Source organism: Anarhichas minor, unplaced genomic scaffold, assembly GCF_050575085.1.
Source record: "Anarhichas minor isolate MPS153535 unplaced genomic scaffold, ASM5057508v1 ptg000024l, whole genome shotgun sequence".
In the NCBI taxonomy this organism is placed as follows: Eukaryota; Metazoa; Chordata; class Actinopteri; order Perciformes; family Anarhichadidae; genus Anarhichas; species Anarhichas minor.
Genome location: NW_027466470.1, coordinates 18,741,067 through 18,768,479, shown reverse-complemented (window position 1 = coordinate 18,768,479; position 27,413 = coordinate 18,741,067). Strand labels below are relative to the sequence as shown.

General features: G+C 43.2%; 1 protein-coding gene across 1 annotated transcript; it reads left to right on the top strand.

Annotated features, from left to right (window-relative positions):
* Window positions 1-23,611: 23,611 nt before the first annotated feature.
* On the top strand, window positions 23,612-26,280 carry klf17 (Kruppel like factor 17). The gene is made up of 3 exons (XM_076097549.1): window positions 23,612-23,810; window positions 23,929-25,009; window positions 25,131-26,280. Exons 1-3 carry the CDS (start codon window positions 23,748-23,750, stop codon window positions 25,304-25,306), a joined length of 1,320 nt encoding a protein of 439 aa, XP_075953664.1. The 5' UTR covers window positions 23,612-23,747; the 3' UTR covers window positions 25,307-26,280.
* Window positions 26,281-27,413: the final 1,133 nt, after the last annotated feature.

Below are 27,413 nucleotides of genomic sequence, written 5' to 3'. Positions count from 1 at the left end.
CCGGACTCACATTTGCCCCTTAAATCAATGAGATTTAATGACGGCATTATTCCGTCCTCCTGCCAATCCCATTCATATGTATAACCGTGTGTTTTGGTAGCATGCCGTGTCCTCATTAATCGTGAAGTGTTTCCGCCCGGCGGCTTATTTGCGGGAGAGAGAAGCACTTGTACAAAAGGTACCTAGGTGCAAAAACTCTCAGGAAAATGACGGCGTGAAGTCTGAATGGATGTTGTTTTCAGCCCGGCTGCAGCTGGACGTAAGAATGTAAAGCAAACGTTTTGTTTGGAAAATTGGGCGGTGAAGGACAAGAGGTCCAATTAGGGAGACGACAACAGGAGATTTAATGTGAGAATCGTGATTATTCTTACACGGTATTTTTTATTTATTTGTTCGTAATATTTTTGATATTGTTCAGGTAAAAGCTGTCGATTTAAAAAAATTACCAAACTTACCCATCCATGGTCATTCACATACAGTTGTACTTAACTTGCATGTTGCTTGTCGGGTTACAATTTAAGGAAATAAGAAGTAAGAAACAATATTTAATATGCTAAAATATATAAATATATATATATATATGTATATATAATATATATATATATATATATATATTATATATAAATATATATATATATATGTATGTATAAAATATATTAAGCTGAATTAATTGCAATATACCCACGGTCGTGATTAATGAGAATATGACACTGATGACAAGTTTTTGTAGAAGTAGAAGAAATGAATTTACCTGCAGGCCTACTAACGGCTCACATAATAAATTCAGAATGATGACACATTCATTAATTCGTCAACAACATAGACATATCGTACTGCTCTGGGCGGGGGGGGGGGGGGGGGGGGGGTTCTCTTTTTAGTCGTTTCAACCGTCAATAAAACTTCAATGAGGGGAACGTACATGAAAAAAAGAACAGCTGGACTTTTGGCAAGACTTTTACTGTGAAACAAAAAAAAAGCCCGAGGCCTGCATTTGACAGTGACACAACATTTAATTATATTTCAGTTGTTCTATGTTTGGGTAGGGAGACCTACTTTTTTACCTTAACATTTTTATTGTGTTAATGTACACAATACACAATGTGATTCATTTTTTATCTTTTGGCTCAGAGCCATTCTGGAACAAACTCGCTGCTACTAGGAATCTTCTAATCTCTGTTTTTACATCCTGATCCAAACAATGTCATACAGAGCCCCCAACCAATGCTGGAGATTTCCTCTAAATAATACAAAAAGAATGTATACTCCAGATCGTTAAATTAAGATATCTTTAATATCTGAAAAGCTCTACATTTCTTGTATCACAACTTCCTTTCATGTCTGTTGTAGCAGGAAGGTTCTGCCAGGATTCTTCAGTGTTGTTGTCACTACAATAGATACTACATGATACTTTATGCTTTATGGAGCAAACACAGCCCGGTCAGTCTGCTGGCTCAGAGTCAGCAGAGCTTCCAGGACTGTTCATTTGGGAGAATTTCAGCAGAAGTCGTTTGTTCATTTGCTTATCACACATCCGGTGCACCGGTTAGCGGTGACTCAGATGTCCTCAAGTATGAGGAGCGTGTGTGGCCTTGCATCGTCGTGCATCTCAACCTGTAAATATCTAAGCACTTCATTGTGTTGACATCATGAGAGAACAGCACAGGCTCATTTGACTAACACATTACTGACTACAGTAGTCAGAGGTTGCACAGGGCTACATTGGCTAGTAAAGCTAGCAACTCACTTGCCCAATTGGGCAAGTGGTAAAAAAAGAATTAAACATAGTTTTCTTTTCCAGAGCTGATGATGGAAGAAGCTACAGAGTGAGCGAGCCATCTCGCTTCCTTCTCATCTCTGTTGGAGTTAATGAGCTGAAGCGCAAGCGAGCACCTCAATTATCCTGAAAAACAGGAGTTTAGTCAGGGGGCGTTAGAGGATGTGGCTCATGGGATAGAGGGGGTCGGCCGGTAACCACGGTTTGATCCCTGGCTGCTACGTGTCCTGTGCCGAAGTGTCCTTGAGCAAGACACAGAACCCCGGAATCGCTCCCCAGGCGCTTCACAGCAGCCCACTGCTCCTAATATGCTACGGATGGGTATTTCATATATGTAGCTAATGTAAATGACAATTGTAATAAAGTTTAAGTTTTTGAATTTTAATTATTTTAATTAAAACATGAGTGAAAATGCACTTAAGGCAAATAGATTTCTAAGTTGGGCAAGTGAAAAAAAACATTAATGTTGAACATTGTTCCACTGTTTTGTAAACCAGCTGCTGAAAAGAATTGCTTCCACGGCAAAACGGCATACATTTACAATTCGATTGTGCTTTAAACTGCGTTGCTGTTAATTCTTGTGCAAACAAGTGAAAAGTTTGACGCACTGGCACTGCTGGAAAAGGGATCAGGTGATTGGCACGGTCATTACGATTCATCCTTTGAGCACCACGCATGTCCGTACAAAACTTCATTGCAATCCATCCATGAGTTCATGAGGCGTTTCACTCAAAACCATGAAAGTTAACCTCATGGCGGCGCTCGAGGAAAAGTCAGGGGATCCCCATCGTCGGTAGGATTCATCCTCTGGGGGGCATGAACGTCTGCACAAAATGTCATAGCAATCCATCCAAGAGTTTTTGAGATGTTTCAGTCTGGACCAAAGTGGTGTATTGATCGACCAACAGTCGTATTCCGGGGCTTATAACTGGATTTTTCTGTACCAACCCGGCAGCTCCATGCGTGAAAGGGGCTCGTGTGTGAGTGAGTGTGAATGCAGATGCTACCTAGGACATTTAAGGAAGCGACCAGACTATTTTAGAGCTTTAAGATTCCTCCACATCCGATCGGTTCGACATCTGAAAGCAGTGACTTTGATCCTGCGAGAATGCGGCATAGATGACAGATGACACCGACAGGGAGAGCAGTTCGCTGGAGAACGAGAGGGAAGGGGAGGGGAGAAAACAAAGGGAAGTAAAGAGAATGAGAGTAGCACGGATCATGGTGGTGAAAGAGAAAAATGAAGAAGAGAGGGATGGGGGGGGGGTGGAGATTAAGGAAGTGAGGGGCTACTCTGGAGGGCTTTGGTTACGTAGGTAGAGAATACAATGTGTCAAGGAAAAAAAAAAAAGGATGGAGGGGTCACTCCATCTAAAGAGCTGTGTTTCACTGTCACAGTGCGACAGGGGAGAGGGCCTGGGAGTTATGAAGGGGTGTAAGACGGATAAAGGATACCATGTCACTGAGGGGTTGTACTCTAAAAAACAAAAACAATGTAAGGTCAGCAGCTTTGCTCAAAGATGCACTTTGTCAACAACAAGATGGGAAATGATCTTACTTCGGGTTTTTTTTTGTGGTGCAAAATTGCAAGATCAAGATACTTGCTTTCTTACTAGAAATGTAAAATGCATGATTTCCTGGAAAGACTAGAATAATATTAACGTGACAATAAGTCACCAGATATAACGGTTATGTCACCACTGATTATTACTTTAAAAAATGGAAATGACTCCCTTATTTTTGTGAATATAAGGGAGGAAATGTAGCACTGTAGCTTTCACTGACACCATGGGGACATTGGACGCCCTGCTTATGTCATCCAAAGCATGATGGGAACCCTGGTGGCCGTATCCTGATCATCCATAGATACTATTCTATCTATAGATATTATATAGATACTGTACTATCTAGAGATATTATATAGATACTGTACTATCTAGAGATAGTATATAGATACTGTACTATCTAGAGATATTATGACTTATAGATATTTGTGTTAAAAAGCTGACATTCAGGCAATAAACCTGAAAAAAGTTTATTAAGTGATTTTCGAACAAAAGATGCCAAATGATGACATTCCTGAATGCTCACTATCACTCATTATAATCTAATCTAATTAACCGTAGGCCTGTTGGTTGGTCGTGTTTCTTTCGTATAGCTCACACATGTGAGTCAGGTTCTCTTTGTAACCCCAGCTCCGTTTGCTCCAGTCCAGCGTTAAATTCTAAAGAGCGTAAAAGATGAAAGAGACGGGTAGCAGATGACGCCTTGAATGGGGGACGGGGCGTGTAAAAGACATGGCGAGGTGTCTAATTGCTCCTGTCCTCGGGGCACACGAGGTGCCGAGATGGCAAAGGTCAAGGCCGTCCGTCAGGCTCGGGTGGAACTCATTGGCCCGTCGCAGTGAGCCTCACTCTGAGGCGCTGTCACCTCGGATGCCCTCTGAGGAACGAGGACAGGGTGCAGTTGTAGCTTTCTCTCAACAGACCTGTTGTCTTAACGCACAATGGAAAATTACACGTTGACCACAAACTACACAGCTCAAGTCTGCGGAGTATGAGGTGGCGACTAATTAAAGGTGTGCATTAAAGAGCGTGCGAAGCAATCGTAAAGATAATCCAGTCGTTGCCAGCCAGACAAATCACGAGCAAGACATTCCAGATCTGGTTTCCAAATTCATTCAATTTGAAACAGTGCCAAAATCGATGAGTCACACCAAGTACGTGAAAGTGGAAACTGGTGTGCTGCTGAAAGAGAGACAAAAGAAGTAGTCGAGAAAAGGACCATCTGAGGGTAAGTAAGTACGTAAAACTTTATTTGTATAGCAGCTTTTTAAAAACATCAGGCAACATGCACACGACTACGTTTTCGTTTTAAGACAAACTCGAAATCCGTCCAAACGAACCTGTTGGTGCCGTTTACGAAATGATCTCCATCCATACTACCACGGCTGGAAACGCATATGGATCATGTGATAGGGGCTTGACGAATCAGGGAAGGACGCCTCGTGACTGCTCCACTTTTCTCCCTGTCCAGTTAAAAAACTCAACCCCTCGAGTTTTCAAACTAAAAAGGCATCAGCAGCGTTGTCGAACGTCTCCGTTTTAGGGGTTCCAACACGCTGGGGTAGTGTGGACGCTAGGCATCAACGTAGCAAAGGTATTTTGCGAAGACGTAGTAGTGTGGATGTAGCCTCAGAACAGAAAACACAAATACCAAGAGCAAAGCTCATTCAGGAAAAGAAACGATAATCCAAAATGCATTCAAACGCACCGCACTTAAGAAAGCATACAGCAACCAGTTACCATTCAGATCAACCCTCAAACTTGATCATTAATATTATTATTATTGTTATTATTACTATCAAGATGCACAGCCCATATACATAGTAACCAGCCAGCATGCACCCCACACACACACACACACACACACACACAGCCCTGCAGTTACTGTCTCATCTACATGCATACAGTGACACACACTCACACACACCTTGGAAACTTTCCAAAAGCAGCTCATCTCATTTTACTGCAACACACTTACAAAACAACAACAGTGAAAGGTAACAGGCTTCTGTTACAGTTGTGTGTGTGTGTGTGTGTGTGTGTGTGTGTGTGTGTGTGTGTGTGTGTGTGTGCGCGTGCGTCCCCTGTACTTGATAAGGATGAGTGATAAGGAGGGCCTGAGGCGTTCAACCAGAGAAAGGTTCCAGCCACAACAGTTAGCTGTTGGTCCTCTGGGGAGGATAAATGAGGTTGCACCGGCCCGAGGCGCATATCACATCTGTGGTATCAGATGTAACTGATGTGTAATTATAAGTCGTCACATTCACCTGTCTCTCTCTCTCTCTCTCTCTCTCTCTCTCTCTCTCTCTCTCTCTCTCTCTCTCTCTCTCTCTCCTTCTGTTCGAGGTGCCTCCTTTTGATGAAACAGATGGACGACTCGACAGGTAATAAATCAGAAATACAAACTGTCATTTTACAGAAGAGCTATTCGGCCTTTTCTTTTTGTTTTTCTTTCTTAGCTCATAGTATGCATGCTGTTGTAGCATGAGCGTGTAATTCTATCATTTTTAAAACCAGTATTAAAGGTCACAAAATGAACGTTTGTACCTGTATATCAATTATTAACCCTGTGTTCCCTTGCATTTTTCTTGCCTGCACAGGTGAACTGAGAATCAAAAACAAGCAGCTTTGCTGCAGACACATATCCACGGGGGGGGGGGGGGGGGATTGGACTTCCGTGAGCGGGGCCCAATGCAAACATAAGAGGCAGCGTGTGTGAGTGTATTGATCAGGCTGATCATACAACTATAAACACATTCTCCCTGTCTAGACGTAGCACATGCACCTCAGAATCTTCACTGATCAGTGAAGCCACTGAATGTTCCTATAGGTCAGTGAATGCAGCCGACATGGACTGCAGCCTCGCAACTGGAACGCAGCTTCCTTCTGTAGCTCCGCCAAAGATGTGAACGCCATACAAGTAAACATGACATAAATATTGGGGCTAAGCCAACTGTAGGGGGTCCATGGGGATCGTCATTTTGACAGGCTGTAGCGTCAAGAAGACTTTTTGTCGAGCTTCACATTGATTCCCTCGAGCGGGCCCAATGTAAATATGATGGGTGAGCGTATTGATCAGGCCGCTGATTATGCAAGTATAAGCACATCGGCCCGCAGTCACGAGAGGACTTAAGTGGGCATAAAAATATTTTAATAATCAACAAAATGATTGGCCGATACATGGCGTGACTATATGGCTTAGCCGTCGTGTCAGGACCATAGACAGCACGGTTAGTTGTAGGGGGTGTGATCGATTGACAGACACACACGGTTTCTTAGCCCCCGCTGATTTTGAAAGTTTATATTGTTCATGAATTTAAAAATAATTGCACTTTCTCTCCCTTTTTTGATTCTCACCATGGAGGCTAGCAGAAAAACACAAGCTGTAGTCAGGAATCCAAGGTAACACGGGCCGAATAATTCACTGATAAGTAATTGGTCACTTTGTAATGGAAGTATTCCTGTGACAACCTGTAAACATAGACTTCTTAACACTGACGAAAGTTGTGTGCAACTTTGAACAAGTGCCCGAAGCAGACGTGGATCAACATTGTAGTCGTGTTTCTGTCCACTCAGCGAATGGTAGTCCAGTATTCACTCTCCTTTTAGTCACACCTGTGCTGTAAATACATTGCCACAGTTTAAACATGCTTCATCACATGGAATGTTCGTGACGGAGCCTATACCCAGCATGTAGGTAGGGAAACACGCCGGACAGGTCATCAGTCACGGGCTAGCATACCAACAAACAGCGTCACGCTCGCACTTACGCCCACAGGCCGTTTAGAGTGTCTAATGGGCCAAACCTGCAGGTCTGTAGAAGGACTTCCCTCTAACTAACCAGTGACTCACACTGCTGCCCTACTGTAAAGCACACAATGTATAAATTAACAATGAGTTTACACTTTCCGAGATGCAGGCCTTGGATTTGCTTTCCAAGACGGGGAGCCTGTAAAAACCGACCCGAGCAGAAGATGTTAAAAAAAGTAATAATTAGACCAGCACTTCATCTCTATATTTTTGAATTTCATTCTTCGCGAATTTTAGCTGAAGTCCTGTATGAGTGTATGTTTTGGCAGTCACCGTGGAAACAACCACATCTTGCAAGAGAAGTCATTCTACTTTTTACTTTTGTAATATTTACCTCCACTGTTGATTTCCCCCGTCACCATCTACTCGTCATTCACAGACGAGATAGGAGAGATAATATTCTGGAAACTGTTGTTGTTTGTATCAGCATGTGTTATATTTTCTCTTCATTCTTTGGAAGGAGTGAGTGTGACAGAGGGAGGGAACGATGGCCATAAAGCGCTGGTCTTTTGCGGCGGCGCTCAGCACACCACGGTGACTCACTTTTAATGGCACTGGCTTTTGTCCTGGTGCTAAGCATGCACCACCCAGGAGTTAAGTGCAGCAAATTGTCTCTGGTGGTACTGTACGTTCTGCAACGCGCTAATAATTGAGAACATCTAATTGTGATTTAATTGATTGATCTGTTTCACCTTACTTGCCAGACCTGGTTCTGTAACCCGTCCTGCTTATCGTTGATGTCGCTACCACACTGCCAGCTGAGTGTGTTCACATGTCTCTCTCTCTCTCTTGCTCTCGCTCTCTCTCTCTCCCCCTCCTTCTGTTTGTGTGTGTGTGTGCATGCTCGCCAATGGCGTAAATAATTTTTCTCTTCATGTGGTTGCAGCGAGTGATGCTATCGGCAAACCGCAGGCGCCAATAGAACAAAACAAAATAACAACAACTGCTAATATGCTTACTGGCTAAATGTGTTGTCCGTTTAAGGAACAGTGGGAAAGTACGAGGCTCAGGATTGGTGGCTGGTGGGACGGTGTGTGGGTGTGTCACACGGACACGGTACATCGCTTACTTTGGACTGGCGGTATTTCCACTCCCAGGAATATGTTATATTAGCATATGTCATTAGCAGTTACACTTACATCATGGTCATTTTTCATAAAAAATATCCAAAACATTTTTTAGTTCCAGCTTCCTGGATGGGAGAATTTTTGATTTTGGAATGTTGGTCAAACAAACTAAATGAGGTGTGGTCAGGCACATTGGCAGCGCATTGCTATCTGGAGGCAGCAGAAAGCAGTTCGCCATTGACCAACAAAAACCGGGTCCGACGTCAATGATGCAGTATTTATCGGCTATTTATGTTACACCTGCTACTTTTTGTTGTGCAGCAGTCCTCCTCCTCCTCCTCCTCGGTTCAATAGGTAATCGGCGCATTTGCTCATATGCTCTCAAATGGAGTTGTCGATGGGACAGAGGAATGGGAAACACCTGACGCCATTTAAATGGCGATGCTCCATGTGCAGGCACACCTGGCTTTTAGAGCGAATGGGATACTACCCAGTTAGCACCAAAACACATCTGTGATTAAGTAATGGACTCAATACAACCCTTTTACCCGTTTTGGCTCACTTTGCGCCAACATTTTTTACCTTTTAACTAGCAAAACTGGAGTTGGGCACGTCCTAAATGCATGTGTGCCATGCACTTTAGATCATGCGCTGTATATATCTTTTATAAATGTTTATTTACGTAACTTTAACCGTGTTTCTTGCAGAAAGCTTAAAGGTTTGATTATTTCAAAGCTCTTTTCAGACGCCGAGCGACGCTAACATGAACAACCACCATGAGAAACCCTCTCCCAACCCTAATGGAAGGCTCTGCTGCCCGTCCCTGTTGATGGTATTGGTGAAACAGTTATTAGATATGATAAGTGACGCATAGCTCTTGTACTAAATGCTGTCACTGGTTCATGTTCATTTTATTGAGTGTTGACATGTGGTTGATTAAACATCAAGCAACATGTTGAAGTCACGATGTCAACGTGCCAAAAACACACACAACACACCTTGTGAGGTATTTACGGGATTTATGCCAACATCTGCACAACAGATCGGTTATATAACCTTATTTCGTCGTTATTCAAGTTTGACTGTGAACACACGGCAAAGCCACGTCTTTGCCCACGAACTGAACAGTTTGTGTGCAACCAAAACGATTAGGCCCGTCAAAGCAAATACTGTGTGACATGTCTGTCTTCCTTTTCATCAAAGTGACAGGTGCATTCTTAAAACAACTCAAGTACATAATAAGATCTTATGGGGTGTATATTTTGGCAACTCCAAGCTCTTGTAAAAATAGATCACGTTTAATCCTGACTGTGAGAATCAGATGGGAAATTATGCACTGCTTATTTTAGACGTTACAACTGTAGTTTCACCCGATTGAAAATGATCCCAACATATGTAAAGACGACAAAAACGTATCAAGAGATTGCAACTACTGATCAGGAAAATGAAGCCAATTAGGCACAGATATTTGTCTGTATATAGTATGTATAAAGGGTGCTTTTTCAAAACTTTACTCAAACATTAAACTGTTGAGATTCCGTAGATTCTATTTATTTTTTTCATTTGTTTAAACAGTCCGTTCACCCCAAAATCGAAAAATATTTATTTTAGAAAGTAGTAGAGAAGGAGCAAAAGTGTTCTACTTTGGTAACTAAATGGCCAAGTAGTAAGTAGACTCCTCTTGACTAATCTGTTACGGACAGTCCGGTCAGAAGAAGGCGGCTAGGTGAGATAGCGCCTTTCGTTCTAACGGAAAGGCAAGAGGCCAGAGCCTGATAAGAGCTGTGGGGAGCGGCCCGGCCCTCTGCAGGCGCTACATGGATGAGGCGATAAGGCAGATCAACACACGAGACTGGTAGAAAACAGGACTGATGAGCAGAACGCTTCTCACCGAAAGGATCCCCTTCAATCCTTGTTTCCATCTATTGGGTGGATGATTGTTTGCTGCACTTTATCCATTAATTGTGATATTGTTGCCGATCAGATAGAAGAGAAAGGAATACATGCGACTTTGTTTTTTCAGTGAAACATTAAATGGGAATAATGATCTCTTCACAGAACAAACAACTACATCTAAAAAAAAAAGAAGACGTGTCTAGACCTGTCATGCTTGGATATAATGGTTAAAGCACGACAGGCACCGTTCTCAGGAACAGAGAAAGAATAACACTCAGCTCACCTGACTCACTTGAAAGGAAACGATTTCTACTTTTGTGATACTTCCATTCACTTATAGACCTCTATCATATACTGTGTTTTCCAACAACTCACGAAGCAGGAAATCCAACTCCGTCTCCTAAAAATGACTTTTACATGCAACTAATTTGCAGCAGCAAATATGTTTTAAAGGATACATAATGCGGGAATGTGGCCAAAGTTGACACCGATTTTATTTGCGTTTGCATACCAACATGTCAGGCCAGGGATTAACCAAACGGTTAATGGAATGAACTCCACCACCTGAACTACTCCCAGTAATACACAACTAACTTGTGAAATGGAATTTGGGGGCCCCCACTACGAGATGTATTATTGGAAGAGGAATCCATTAAGTATTAATATATCTGCACTGAATTAGGTTGACCAGATGTAGTGGGGCGGGGGAGGGGAGGAGGGGGGGGTGACTGACTGAAACCACTGAATGACCCAGAAACTGAAAACACTTCATCCGAATTTACATAACTTATTCCTTTGACACCATCAAATCTCTGTGAGGAAAATGTGCCAATAAACGGCAAGCCATATTGGAAAAGAATGTGTCAATAAATGTGTGTGTGTGTGTGTGTGTGTGTGTGTGTGTGTGTGTGTGTGTGTGTGTGTGTGTGTGTGTGTGTGTGTGTGTGTGTGTGTGTGTGTGTGTGCGTGCGTGCGTGCGTGCGTGCGTGCGTGCGTGCGTGTGTGTTTTTCTGTGAGGGCTTCTTTGAGTGGGTGCAGCCGTGTGATTAGCGCCGCGCATATTACCTCTTTCGTCAAGTTTGCTTTCGGTGCTCCGCTTGTTGAAACAGACTATTAAAGGTCAGAGACAGACTTGGTCAAACAGCAGTTATCTGAAGTGGACCCCATTAGGCCCCGTAATGTGACAGGAGTGTGTGTGTGTGTGGGGGGGGGGGGGTAATTTAGCGAAGTCAGTGAGCACGTATGGTGACAAATTAGGCGGTGAGAAAACGTAGTCGAGCCGATTTTGAAAAGGCCGAAAGATGAATGTGTTGTCAGCTAAGCCCCGTGCAAAACATACAAAGACTCCAGGGGGGTTTACATAGCAATGAGGAATTAGCCTTGTCAGTGTTATGCTCTTGTGGGAAATTACATCATTGGCTATAAATAATGACAAATTAAGACTGAAGCGCTAGCTGTTATGAGAAAGACAAACAGGCTGATAAACGGACCCGGATATCTGGAGATGAGTCCACAAAGTAAAGCTCCCCTTTCATTGTCAGTGGAGCAGCTACATGGTTTCTCTTGATGACAGCGCAGATAAAAGTCTTAGGAGTCTACTTCCTTAAGAGAGAGCAGAGCACACCTAGACGGATACTGTAGCACTGAGCGCTAACGAGCAGTTTTTACCTTTTTTAGATTCTACTAAGCAGTATTGCCTCCAAAATCATGCCCACAAATACACTGACGATTTTAAAGGGATTGTGCCTTGAAAATGTGGAGCATTGAAGCTGGTTTGTGTCGTGCTCGTAGTGGCCAAACATTTCACTCTTTCCTCTTTTCTTTTCATGCATTTGTCTCTCATTTATATCATATATATATATATATATATACTGTATATTATGAAAACAAACTTGTTGTGACCACCAACCACCACAGGCCATCTGTAGGATATCTGCTCTTTGGAACATTCTTATCAATCTAGCATTTCTCTAGTTAAGAGAAAATCCGGTGGAATGTATTCTAAATAAAACTTGTCAACCTTGCAATTTTGCCACAAAAAGAAGTAAATTCTCATTAACCAGAAAGTAATGATAATTACAATGCACATTTAAACTGGTGTGTTTCTGCATTTTGCAGTATGCCGTGCCGATAAGCCCCGGGTTTAAGCGTCTGTGAGTGCATGTTGCTCAAGAGAAGCCAAACACTCTCACTCTCTGTTAATTAAAGGAAGCCCTGCGGCTTGTCGGGGCCTAAATCTCATAATGGCTCCGGTAGCCACCCCATATCTCCGTGACAGCTATTTCAAAAGGCCCGGCAATTTGAATGTGCTTTACACCCCGGTACACAACACAGACAATAGAAAATAGATTATAAAACACCTGACTAAAACAAAAAAGCAGGATTGAAATGGGATCGTAAACTGATTTGGTAAGATGTGACGGGCTTTACAGAACAGCTCAGTGCTGATGTGGTTAAAGGTGGACTGGCTTGTTAATAATAATAACTTGAATAATCTGTTAAAAAACAAAGGATAGGCTGGCTTGCTTTTTGAGATGGCTTGGAATCTCGGCACCTGATGCTGTTAGCATTGTTAGCTAAAGTTATACTCGAGTCACCGTCTCCCGCTGGTGTCATTGTTTTTTTTTCTCTTTATGAGGAAACAATGTGCTTCAGTGTGTTGGCTTCACATTTGTACTTCAGAATCAACATTTAAAGGTTACTTCAGAGGATATTTATTCAGTATTAAAGAATCACAAAGATTGGAAATGACTAGATGTAACATTTTGTAATACATAATGTTATAAATGTATCAGCCAGACATGTATATTCTGTCATATCAGTGCCCAAGTGAGATCAAGCGAAGCGGACGTAATGCCAGTTTCGACGTTTATATGTCAAGACACGCTTTCACCGCCATCCCCACTCTTCTCAAACACACCAATGAGAAGGAATGTGGATTCTCTGCCAGAATTTGGTTTGAAATTGCATAATGTGATGCCAGTTGAGTCCTTTGGCAGTACCAAACCTGTGAATGAAACCTTGCAGTGTGTGTGTGTGTGTGTGTGTGTGTGCGTGCGCTTTTGGCCAAGTCTGAACCTGTTCACATGCCTAAAGGCACAGAGGAATGCCATTTTAGCCAAAACCAGCCTCGCTGGAGGAACTTCATGAACCGCAAATATGTTGGCGCTGTTGAGATTTCTATTACTGACACCTCTAATCAAGATATGTTAGCTGCAAGTGCTGGTTTTAAATTTCTGTTCAAATCTGCAAAGCCAAAGATACAGGAAAGTAGCTTTTGCTTCTAAAATCCGCATTCTTAAAAAAAATAGTCCCTCTCTCCCAATACCAAGCCCACTCCTCTCCCCTCCTCCTCCTCTGATGAAGAGACTCCCGGCCTGCTCCCAGTCACTCATCCTGCTCTGCTCCTCTTTGTCTCTGCTGGGGGGGGGGGGGGGGGGGGGGGGGGGGGGGGGGGCGGGGGGGGTGTAATTGGCCGAGCCTGCTCAGGTGAAAGCAGACCTCTTGTCTGGGGACACAAAACCGTCTCTCTGTGTGTGTCTGCAGCACCGCAAGGTCAAAAGGACATGCCCTTTTCGGACACACAGATATATACACACACGCACACATAACCCTCCTCACTCATCCTCCAGCCCCCCCAACAATCACCTCAGCTACCTGGGAAAGGTAATTATTTGCTCTCCTGTCTGTCTCCTAGCTTTCAGGGCACTCAGCTGCCAGGTCTGAGAAGAAACAGAGACAGAAAAAAAAAATGTGTGTAACCCGCTCTCAAGTCCACGTTGGATACATTTTGTATCTTTTCTGGAAGTTGCTTAAAAAAAAAAAATTTGTGGGTCATAAAAAAAATGTAATGTTTTAATAAAAGGTCTGTGCAGCTTTGCATCCTGCAACCACTCCACATGCTGCAGCAGGATGCACATGGCAGCACATCAAAAAGAACACGCCGTAATAGAACACAATGTAAAATGTACTGGCCAGCTGACGGAGCTGACGGAGGCTTGCACAAACACGATTATGCATCAAGCCGCTCACGTGACATCGAGCTACACGCGAACATTCTGCGCCAAGATACTACACGAAACAGGTTGCCACTGGGGACTGACTTCTACGCATGTGGCAAAATATGAAGAGTAGTCATTCGTAGTTTCCAGATGATGAAGCCTGATGAATCACCTGACTTTTCCACCAGCGCCACCATCAGGTTGACATTTTTGGAGCTTGATGGACTTGCTGAAATGTAATATTTGGTCATCCTGGTAAATATTACTTGCTAAACGTTAGCTTTGTCACTGTGAGCAATGCATAGGTTAGCATTTAGCTGAAGTTTACGATCGGCACTAGATTATTTCAATGATTATGACCTCGGACAGTAAAACCTATATTTGCCACTTATGCAAAGAAAGAGCGGCGGAAAGGTGGTGCTATGCAAATGGTATACAACCATCTAATTTTGTGCATTAAGAGCTGACTCCCACATACAGAATAGTTTAGTCTTTCGTTTTAGCGAAAATGTTGTGATTCAACACTCAAAATGACAATGATGATGTTTATTAGGTATCATGTTTACCATGTTTACCATGTTTACCATGTTCAACATCTTAGTTTGTCATGTCGACATGCTAACATTAGCTAATTTGCTGCAAACACAGCTGAGGCCGATGGAATTGCCATTCGTTTTTGCAGTTATTTAAGTATTGCTCAAATCGCACAAATGATTACAAATCATCCTGAGGGGAACATGAATGTCTATACCAAAAGGCATGCCAATCTATCCAGTAATTGTGAAGATATTTGATTTCGAAACCTCAAATGTCAACCATCACTGTGGCACCAGACGAAAAGTCAAGAGATCACCAACGTCTTGAGGATTCATCCTCAGGGGAACATGAGTTGCTGTACAAAGTTTTTTGCCAGTAGAAGATGTTGAGATATTGCACTGGGGAGAACTTTGACATGCCGGAGCACCAAATGTAAAGTCAAAGACTCGTCGAGGTCATTAGGATTCATCCTCTGGGGAGCATGAATGCCTGTACCAAATTTAATGGCAATCCATTCGATAGGCGTTGAGATAAATCAATCTGGACCGAGGTGGTGGACCAACCAACTGGCAGACATACCGACAGTATTACCAAAAATAAGTCAAGAATTGTTCATGTCTTATCAAAACTCCACAACAGCGGGCAGCAATAACCCAATGAGTGCTGCATATTTCAATGGCAAAACGCCTCCCTCCTAGATTTATGGTCTGCATGGGTGGCCCCGCTGGGAATAGAACTCCTAAGCCTATCATGAGATGCCATATTGACACAGAATATACAGTGTGTGATACACAATGCATCACCCCTTGGCCTCTCAGTCACCTGTGTTGTGCACCAGCTTTCTTTAGTTTCCCCGTGGCCCGTGACAGAAGGAACAATAAATGAGGAAATTCAGAGAGCACTACGTAATTTGACATCCGTCAAGGGTATTTGAATTTGTTTTTGATTGCAACGGTTACCATTTTCTTAAAGCTGAACAGGTGTTCAAATGGTTTGTGGGCATGGTTTCTGGTACATCACGTCCCAGCACAACAAGGTCCCACGGTAACACATGAGCTTATCATATTCTGGTCCGAGAATGAAACTGGGTGCACAAATGGTGCGGCGGCAAGACATCCGCACGTAATTTGATACACACGCACGCAGAAACTCCATTATGTGTCAAATAATGACCAAAAATGTCAAGCATCGTATGTTTTCCTTATGCCTCGTACAAAAGTTCAACAATGGGTGGGATTTTGTCCCTTTGTCGTGCGTCTATCTAGAGTATCATGGCTGTTAAGAAAGGTTACGCAGCTCGGCCACTGAAAGATGAGCTAAGTGGAGCATCCAAGATGGACGACGAGCTATCGTTTATTGCCCCAAGAGCGCAAGGATTGCTCCAAAACGGATCATATAGACATTATGCTGCAAAGGCAACCCTATACCAACTCTTTTCTTTAAACAGCGAACCACTTGTAATGATATAAGCAGGCTATTTATGGCACAAAGTTGGATGACTCACAGCGGTGTCGGGTCCCAGAGTTTTTGACTATCTTCTGTTTCCTGACCTTTATAGAAAAGAATAGAATAAAAGTCTTTTATTGACTTTGGTAACAACAGTTGACACAATAATCTCCTGACAAAGTACGTTTTTGAATCTCAAATTTTAAGCTAACATGAACCAGAAATCCTCAGAAACATGATGATTAAAAACAGGTTGGCAACCTCAACTGCAGAGAAAGATCATATGATTTAGTTAAAAAGCTCAATCTGTATAGAAAAACTTGTGTTTCTGAAGCTCTTTTGCCGTTTTTGTCACATCAGCTTTTGTAAAGGACGAAGAATGGCTAATAGACTAAAGAAATCTTGGTCGACGAAGACAAAAGGACCGATTAATGAGGGGGCAGCCCTAATATAGTAGAGCTGTATAGACCTCTCTGTTTCCAGATTTGATAAGGACTATGTCTTCCAATCAAAGCTGTTCATGGCAACTCTTTCAATTTATCAAAATCACAGAGAGCATCTTTTTCCATATTGACTTTTTCATTCTTAAGAAAAATTACGTCACCATGTTGCAGGGCCATAAAATGGATGATTACGAAGTAAAACGAGCCCCGTTGGATTCAAAGGGAAAGCATTTAAATGTGTGAGAAGTCGATGTTCCAGAAATACCTGGTTACAACTGGTTTCACTTGCTGCCTTTGTGCCGTCTGTAACCTCCTGATGGGTTCATTCTTGACATGTGACACTGTTAGCTGTACGTCAGAGCAAGCATGTCCTAAATCATCCAGTTGAATTTGTAAATCTTTTTCTCTCCAATTCAGCCCTCCGTCCAGGCAAAGTTTACTTTTTTCCAGTGTGTGTGTAGATCTTCGTTTCAGTGCATACAGGGTAAACGGAGCATTTGTCAGCCAGCCCTGTGAGAGTCAGGGGCTGGTCGCCACACTGCCTTCGCTTTAAAGACCAATACAGCCGAATAAAGAGTTGGTCCGTCCCGCTCCTCTCCAGATGACGGCTGCAGTGTGCAGTTTTGTTGTTTCCCAACTGAAAAGAAGGTAAAGAAAAAGAGACTCAACGTTGTGTCATGGGCCCAATCCCAATGTCCCCCCTTACGGACTCACAGACTTTGAGGCGCGCTCCCGCAAAGTCCGTGAGGGTTTCGGGATGTCCCACTGTCAAATCATTGAGTGTTTGAGGGCTGTCTGGCAGACATTTTGAGCCCTTTATGAACCCTTTCCGTAAGTCCTCATAGGATGCAGACTTTACCTAAGGGAATTACCCACAAATCATTGCAATGTGACGTTAAACACGGGGTAACCAGTGGACGCATGGAGACGTAAAAAAAAGGTAAACAAAGATTTCAAGCCCTCACACTCAACCACTTACCAGGTGATGTCAGTAAGTCCCTGAGGGTTCAGGGTTTGAGGCTTTAGGGGGGACATTGGGATCGGGCCATGGTCTTGTTTCTTAACACCTAAGCCCTGGTGTGAAGGCTTTCATAGTGATTTCATGCTCTTGAGTACATTACTCCCCTGAGTAATGTACTTGATCATTCGGTGCCAATTCTGTGCTTCCACTTTTTTGTGCCACTGCATTTAGGTGCTCGATATGTGAAACAACATCAACAATCCAGGACACATGATTCTGTGCTCGATATTTTCCCCAATTCCCACATCTCTTTACGTTAATCATACAGGTCGGGGGGGTTGTGATTAACATTAGTACAGTGCCATGGAAACACACTCACACACGCACACAAAAGAAGTCCCAACAGGTGGAACAGGTAAACGGCCCTCGAGGTAATGAATGACTGGTAGCAGGGACCGGGCAGATTCTCAGCTCTTGCTGCAGGCTAATATGGAGAACCAAAAGAGCTGAAACCGACACAGAAAGAAGTGGGACCGGTTGTTGCCAGTGCACTTGAATAAAGTGCTGGATCAGGTGGAATAGCAGCTGCTGGCCTTAAAGTTTAAGCTGATTCAACTCACTTTTACATCAAGCACATTGTCCTGGGCCAAAAGCGGGTGCTGGGTACAGTAAGTATAGCAATGAAATAAGTACAAGCTAAAGACAACAGGCAAGTATTTAAGTGATATAAAATATTTGGTCATAATACGTTTTCAGGGTCTTGTATTTTACTGCCATAACCTCATATAACTCATTAACTATCCTAGGAAAGTGAACAACACTGTCACCTCAACATGTTTATAGTTTTTTATAAAAGGACCCCAAGCCTTTTTATTTGCTACCCTCTATCTGCTACTTATAAACAACCCAAACATCCTTAGATGCAAAAACATAATTATAACGTGTAAAAGCACAGCCAACAATATTACTGCATTCTGCAGGATACTTTCTGAGTAGGGTATAATTGTACATGACAGTAATACTATGCTCGTTTTCAGGTTCATACTTGTCTATTAGAACGTGTTTACATGCTTTAATGTAAAATAAAATCCATATTTCCCATCCTGTCTACCTGTATTCACCTTCTGTATGAAACGCTCTGTTTTAGCGACTGTCTCTCACACTCCAGATACCCAAATGTACATGTACAATAGGGTTGGGTATTGTTTAAGAAATGACAATACCAGTACACTGAAAGTGATACTGATACAAATAGAGTACTTCATTTGATACCCATCTTGTGAATGGAAGTTGTGTGTGTGTGTCTAATGGCCGCTCTCATAACCCTAACCCTACCGCTGATGCCGTCGTCCCCCAAACCCATGGCGGAGGGACCCCAGGTTGAAATTGTTATCTTGTCAGCACCGTTGCCGCTGTTAGCATTGTTCGTGCTGGTAGCATCGTTAGCAGCTAGCTGCCGGCATTTCCATTTTCAGAGCCGTGTGCAGGCAGGCATTCATTCTCGGCTGTATGTGTGATAGCTGCTGGTGTAGTGGGCCAGTGACACGTCATACTAATATCAAAGGCTCTTGAGGTGATTGGCTGCGAGCAAAACCATAAAAATAGTAGTTTTTTTTTCTAGATCTGGGAAAAAAAAAAAGTGATTGCAGGTATATATTTACTGGAGACGTTTTGTACTACTTGATGACCCTCACAATGACTATGACTATAACAAAGTAAAAGGATAACATTTATAATTTTTGACTTCCGAGCAGTTGAAATCATGTTTGGGACGGTGGAAAAAAAGCCTGGAGCCTTGTAGACCAGCTGCTATAATCAAACAACAGAGGGATCTGTATCTGCCGATATGGATCATCAATGATCTGCAATTCAATTTTGTTTTTACTTAAAAAGATGTTTTTGATCAAGTGGCATGTGTAGCAAGTTGACAAAGAAGCCTCAAAACTTCTAACATTTATCTTGAATTTATATATACATTCTGTATATAAAACACTTACAAATGGCTAGAGACTAAAAGTAATGATTGCAGTACAATCTGTCAGACAAATGATAGGTAAAGGATACAAGATTGATGAAGAAAAGGACGTAGTGACTTTTGATAACACACAAACGGTCTCTCTTTACTCAGTGGCTCTTCATTATCATTCCAGCTCCTAATTACGTCTGATCCCGATCACACACACAAGATACGCAAATCAGCCAACATGCGTAAGTGTATGTGGACCCCTGATCTCATTAGGCTAACAGCTAGCCGCTAATGGCTTCATTAGTGCTGGATGCTACTAACCCTTTTAGCCCCCGTGAGCTTTACCTACTGGAGAAGGCTAAGCCATTTAGCACCATCGGTAGCTAAACACGGCAGCAGGGCAATTATCTTTTGTTTGACAGAACAAGTGAAGGGTAGTTAGCATATGGGATTATGTTAAATTAGCCACCTGATAGACTCAGATCTGAAATATTTAAGGACTCGTGTTCAGTCATTTCTAACCCAGCCCAGTCCCACACAAAGAGTCTTCCACCCCCAGGCGTCAAAGTCTGGCCTCAGAAAGAGCACAAATATGATTACAGGGCTTCAGGCCGTTGTTATTGCTGTTCTTTTTTCCCATGGTTCTTCTCCTCGGTTGGCGTTTGTTCCTATTTCCTCTCCTCCCCAACTCCTTTTGATGTCTTTCTAGAACGTAACTAGTCCGTCTCCGCACTGTAGTTTTACTTTCTGATTTTTCCCTTTAATCACTTTGTTGGTTTTTTCATGCCATGCAAGGCGGCGTATTTATCCAAGATAACAGTTGGGTTTCCCCTCGCTTTGCGGGTGATGGAGGATAATTGCTGTTGGTGTGTGTGTGTGTGTCTATGTGTCCCCACATTCTGCAAAGTTGATTGCTCCTGGCTGTTCTGAGCACAGCTACTGTTTGGAAAGGAACACAGAAACACAGAAATGTCTATCTTTTCAGCTTAGCTTTTTCACCATTTATCCATTATTACTTTTAGCTAACTATTTCAACTGTTGTATACTTTAAGCTAACCTTGTAGCTTTGTAACCATTTTTGGAAAAAGATTTAAGTCGTGTAATACATATTTTTGTTTAAGATGCCGGAGCCGAGATTGGGAGCATTTTGATTGGCTCACCGTTAGCTATAAGCCAGCCGCTCATAGCTAACGTTAGCTAACTATTTTTAATCATTTATCCATCGGTTTTAGCTATAGCTCTTTCAACTGAGTTTAGCTATTTTTTTTTTAGCTACTTTTAGCTAACTATTTTAAGTGATATTACCTACTTTTAGACATCTACTCCAACCATGTATGTACTTTTAGCTAACTGTTTAGACCTCTGCTTGCTTGCTAACTACTTTCCACATACTCAATAGCAACACAGTCGTTCTCTGCTGTTCGTTTTAAATAAATGTTTATTTTTAAATTAGTTGAGATAGTCGATGTTTCCTCGTAATCCTTCGCAACTGCTGAAGTAGCCGTCCCCTGGGAAACCCTGCATTAAGTTAACCACGGACAGGCTGCTAATTGTGTCGTATCAACACAAAAATGGCAGAGGAAGAACAAAGATAGAGGGAAGGAGTTGGAGTACACCATAAACGCATATATCTAACGTGTGCTTATGCAAATCACCTCTTTCACAATGAAAAAAGAACGTTTGAATTAAAAGCAACAAAACATTTTCTGAACGAAGCAGAAAACGGAATAAGACATATCTTGCAAATTGTTTAAGTTACCGGGGGCTAAAAACTAGAATACAATTTGAGACTTCTAGAAAACACAAACAATTAAACCGGATAAAACACTTTTTGAAACTCTTTACTCTGAAAACATTTCAGTGTATCCAGGATGAGATGCCTTGGCTGTCTGTCTGCCTGCTTCACTGTAAATAATTGTGTTTAGAAAACACTTGAGCTGAAAGACTTCCTCCCTTTCAGAACAGCGAGTCACAAAAGGAGAAACCTGAGCCCAGGGCAGTTCTTTATCTGGATCTGACTCTCTATTCTTGGCTAGTTGCTTTTTAAATGACCAGGTTTGATAAGGACTTTGATGGAACAAGATAAAGGATAGTTTGCTCGACGGGAGGAGATCGTAGCATTTCTCAGTGGGTTTTACTTTTGATATCAAGGATACTAAGACTTCTAAAAGGCTTATAAAAGAGGTTCAGTAGAACAATTAGTTCACCACAAACCAGACAAGGAATATGCCTTGAGATAAAGACACTGCCGATAACACCGAGAACAAAGTTCCCCAAAGAAATATGATCGTTTTCCTGCTACATGCATGTCTGTATCCTCGGCCAGGCATCTAAAGGATGGCTGCAGAGTGCAAGTAGAGGAAGCAAGTGTCTAGTGTTTCCTCAGGAAACGGAGTCCATTTCCACTTGGCTCGTGGACAGAACCGGAACTTGTTCTGCGTAAGCGCTGCTTGGTTAAAAATACCAGAGTATAAAGGCAGAGAGCTGCAGCACACTGCTGTTTCACAACACCGGCGGCTGCACAGAGACAGAGGGAAAGACAAAACCCGCTCGCATTAACTCTATTTGGCTTTGATTTAAAACCCAACTCAGTTGCCCAATCTTATGAAATATGCTTCAAGACAATACCCATATTTCATATTGTCAAAAATTATTATTGTATTTTTCTTATTATTATTTCTTTAACCAGTTTTTTTTGTTGACACAAGCTCTTCATAGTTTTCTAAAAGATAAGAATGATAATCACGAAACAAACCAACTTTTTTTTCTTTTTTTCTGACGTTATAAAACCTGTGACATGTTTTATATATTTTATACGTGCTACGTGTGAACAAATATATATTCCCTGTTTTCCTGAAAAGTAATTTCCAGACACAGAAATGTACAGTATGTTATCTCCATTAGACCACAGAGGGATGTTAGCTAGTCCATGCACAAATGAAAGAAGTTGATAAAACATGTATAGTTATGCTCATTAGATTTGCTTCTGTTTCTTTTCATGATTTCATGATTTCATGATTAATGCGGTTGATTGCAACAACTAAGACTCCATCTATTCTAATGAAGATGGAGCGGTGGTATAACACATGGTGTTTTTCCTGCGTTTTGGAGCTTTTCAGCAACCTGGAGTTTTATACAATTTATACACCAACGGTATTTTTTAAATGATTCCAGTATATGTTTTATGTAATGCATTTTAATACCACCGAAATAAATATAAAACCTTCTGTACCCCCCCCTTATTTATTTTATATTTTCTTTCTATTTTTATATGATCTGTTGGTGAGAATAATGCTTTGATGCTCTTTTTAGACCTTGATGGTGAGAAATTACATTTACAAAAAGTATTAATTAACTGAATAAAATGCGGACATTCGAGGGAAAACAAACTGAAAAAGTGAAACCAGTTTTATTTAAGGCTCAACGACACCCGTCCACTGAACACCTGCATACCGCGCACTGCATGGGACTCACAGGGGCCGCAGGAGGGGGGGGGGGGGGGGGGGGGGGGGGGGGGGAGATCATTAAGAAACATGTATTCCTTTGTTGACAACCAGATTAGCAGGTTGTTTCGATGAGCCGCCGCTTCACACGTTCGGTGTGTGCGATAAACGTCCAGGGATCAACTGGGCACAAATTAATGAGGTGCGAGCGGCTGCGCGTGCGTGTTTAAAACTGCTGAGGGGGGGGGTACGTTATTTCATAAAGCACGGGGACTTGAACACAACAGGATCAGGCCACTTCAAGGACCTGTAACGCATTGGAATTCTGACTTTATGGCACTCCCTGGCCGTCGCCAGGTTTAGTGTCGCCCCCTGTACCCGCCTCGAGGGAAACAGAGTAGAATTCTATTTTTACACCTCACTTACTTACACAGTTTTTAAGTACTCAGTGATGGAGAAAACAGTTAGAAAACATGCAGATTTGACAATAACCCCTCTGGCTTCGTTCACATTCCAGCGTTCAAAAAATCATGGGTGATTGTTTTGGTGCACTTAAGTGACTTACCTGCGTGACGCACCTGGATGCTTGATGTTTGTTTGCACGTTTGGTTGCCGTGGAGGGAAGGAGGGGGGATAAGCATGTGTCAGTAGAAGCCACGCCTCCACGTATTGTAAGGCGCTATAAGAGCGTCAGCTCTGTTGATGCTCACATTGTGAAAACGCTCCGCAGCTGTCAACGTCATACCGGACAGACGCTACATGGACTTATAGAGCAACGTTTCTGTTCGTGTTTACAGTTTTAAACTTTAGTTGTTTTTGTATCATCTAACCGGTCAGCATGGCTCTGGCTGAAGCGATGATGCCTGCCTCGTTTCCAAGCGTTCAAGCCATGGACGCAAATGTAAGTAGAGGATTTCATCTCAACTTTTTACTACATGTTTTTTTTTGTGGAGGTATTTCTGATTGCTGGCGCAGTAGAAGATTGGTTTTAACTTCCCCGTTTGCTCCCCCATGAACAGATGTGCAAGGTGGACGAGTGCGCACGCGGCGGCGTAACAGGTGGCGGAGTGGAGTTCAGAATCGTGCGGTTCCCCGCCGCGCTCCCTAAAGACGACGACGAGCTGGGGAAGTTCTTGGACATCGAGTTCATTTTGTCCAACACCATAAACTCCGACGTCGTGAGCAACAGCGGGAGCGTCTCTCCGCCGCAGCAGTGCGCTTATTCCCTGCCGGAGTCGCCGGAGAGCTGCGGCAGTGGTTCCGCGCCAGACTGCGGCGACCGCGGCCACCCTCCCGCTGGCCTGGCCGCGCAGAGCTACCATGGCGCGGTGGGCTTCGCGGTCTCGAGTCCGGTCCGCAGTCTCATGGCGGAGCTGCTCACGCCAGAGATGAGCTACCCGGGGGAGGGTTCGCCGGAGTGCGCGGGGAAGGCGAGAGACGGGCGGGAGTACACCGAACTGCGGGCGTTTAATCCGGTCCCCGCTCATCACCAAGTGACCGCATCTCCTCCGCCGCTTGGATACAAAATTAAAAGTGAGCCCGTCGGTCAGTCTTGCATGATGGCCGCCGGTGGCGGGGAATTTATGGGACAGATGTACGAGAGACACCAGATGCGCCCCGTGCACCAAACAGCTTTTACGCACCACCAGGCTGCAGTTCCAGGCACTATGCCGGGATTCGGCGCGCACCCCATGCAGCAGTCTGCACCCCAGGGACGCACAGACTGCCATTTGGCGCAAATGAACACTCATCCCGATCAGCACCATCTCCAAAACCAGTACATGAACGCGCCCTACCAGCCGCAGTACGCGCACCAGAGCTTGGCGCAGTTTCAAGGACAGTACAGCGCGCACCGAGAGCCCGTCCGCGTTCACCAGCAGCATCATCCCGCATCCATGCAGGGCATAATGCTCACCCCTCCCTCGTCGCCCTCGCTGCTGGAGTTTTACGCGCAGGAGGAGGCGTTGAGCATCAAACAAAAGCGAGGGCGCAGGTCGTGGGCCAGAAAACGCGCCGCGACGCACAGCTGCGAGTTCTCAGGCTGCGGGAAAACCTACACCAAGAGCTCCCACCTCAAAGCCCACATGCGAACACACACAGGTGAGCACATTTTTTTTAACACAAAGTCTATTTAAATTGTCAGTTTTTTCGCCCTATTTTGATTCATTCTTGTTGCTCTTGCACTGTAATGTAAACAAAGTCCTTTGCTTGTATCTCCCAGGAGAGAAGCCCTACCACTGCAACTGGGAAGGCTGCGGCTGGAAGTTCGCCAGGTCGGACGAGCTGACCCGGCACTTCAGAAAGCACACCGGGCACAGACCTTTCCAGTGTCACATGTGCGAGCGCGCGTTTTCCCGCTCAGATCATCTGGCTCTCCACATGAAGAGGCACATGTAGGCCACGTTACAACTTAAAGCATCCAGATCCATCACGGGGTCATGCCCGGAGCATCCCAGAAGAAGCGCGGGTCGGCTCCTGGTCCAGACCCATGGAACAAAACGTCCCTGTGGGGACCGCAGTATATGTGGGGTGCCTTGGCTGAGAGTGTAAAGCACCCTGATCGTGCCCTGAGGTACCACACGTATCTTCCTCTTATGTTTTATAAAAAGCCAAGTGCCTCTCCATCAGGAAAAACAGAATGAACGCTAGTGTCTTTTTTTTTTTTTTTGTACATACCTGTGGATATTTGAACTGACTAAATTATAGTCGTTTTTATTTAAGACATGTCCTCGTCCTGTCTCTGAAATAAGTTATTGATTGTGAGTGAGTGCCTTAACAAGAATGCGTATTTGCTTCCCAAATTGGGGGGGGGGGGGGGGGGGGGGGGCTCACTGTGGGCAGGACCCAGAACTTTGTACATATGTAAATTGTATTCCTGAATGTTTACATCTTATATCTTTGATACTACTCAAATCAGGTCAGGGTTTTGTTTGTTTTTATTGATATTTCTTCGTTCTATTTTGACGTTTTTAATCTACACAATAGAAGTTATATATTTGCTAAACTGTGTAGGCGTGGCCTACGTTCCACACTTTTACCTTTCCTCTGTGAAGGTTTGCTTGAGCAATGCTCACAAATTCAGGTACCAAAGCTCATTTTCCAAGGATCCTACAAATCAAGTGTAACGTCACTCTCCTTTCATTCACATCAAATGTCATTTCCAGCTCAGTGTTTTCTGGGGAAAACAACCTATTTCCTTATGGAAGATATGACTTTTTTCTAAGAATGAAGAAATCCACTGCAACCAATGGTTGATCCGCTGTACTTGAAACAGAATTGCCGCTCAAGATGTATCTTTTTCTTTTTCCTCAGCGATCCAATTGTCTGTTATGTGTTTAAGGGCTCCGAAAATAAAAGTACTTTTACAAATATGTCTGTCATCACCTCTTCTTCCTCCACACTCCACACGATTCACTCAGCTATAGTTTCTGCTTTCAGTTTCTGCAGGTCTGCTGGCACTGATGATACTATCTTATTGTTTTGATATAATTCTCAGCACTGCGTGACAAAGCATGCCTCAGTCGAACACAAGGGCTTACAAGTATTTTTTTTAAATCGTCTCCTTGGCCACGTTTGTAACACAGACAGTGACGCTGACATCTAACAAAGCTTTTGCGTACCACAATTTCAGCATGTTATAGAACACAGTGATCCACCGTCTGAGGCGAGGGACACTGAATGTCTTGTAATTGTAGTGCTTTTATACACCAACACTGGCATTACGTGATTTACAATATTCATTAGCATAAAAACAATAAGCATCATTACAAGTGATGTTATGTCCACATGCATGGTCAGGTGTCTTTCAAGCTATGCGTCTCCGCTTATGGAAGGCTGCCCTCTGCTGTTCATTTATATAATAACCTCTAGTGGGCTGTACAGGGGGACACATTGCATTTACTGCTGTTACAGCAGCAGAGTTTTTTTTGTGTCTATTGTTTTGGCATCTGGACCTTTATAATCCTTATGATCAAATTGATGTTGAGTTTTCTCGCTATAAACTTGAATATGATGTCCTCTGATAGTGACAGGGACAGAAGTCCTACCCACAGTAATGTGGGGCAATATGTCTTAGCCTGGACTAAGGACTACAGACAGTATGCACAATACCAGGAACCGACAGCTAAGTGGTATTCATCCATCGTTAATATCAATATATTCATTAGTATGACATCCACACCTGCGTATTTGAAGAACTCTACCAGTGACGTGCACTGATAGGGTTCGTGGCTGGTGAGGCACTGACTCTTTCAGAGTCAGATTTACAAATATATAAACCTAATAGAGTAGCTTGAATCACCATTAAATTGGCAGCTTGCGCATTGACTACTGGTTGTTTTTCATATTTCATATCAGCATTCTTTACACACACACATCGGTACAGTACATATTTGATTCCACCCGGAGCGTGTGCGCCGCGATCCGGCTGCACATAGCGTTTTATTTTGAAAAATGACCGGATGCTCTATCCCTATTTGGTGTCTGACATCCTGTCTGGGTCGAT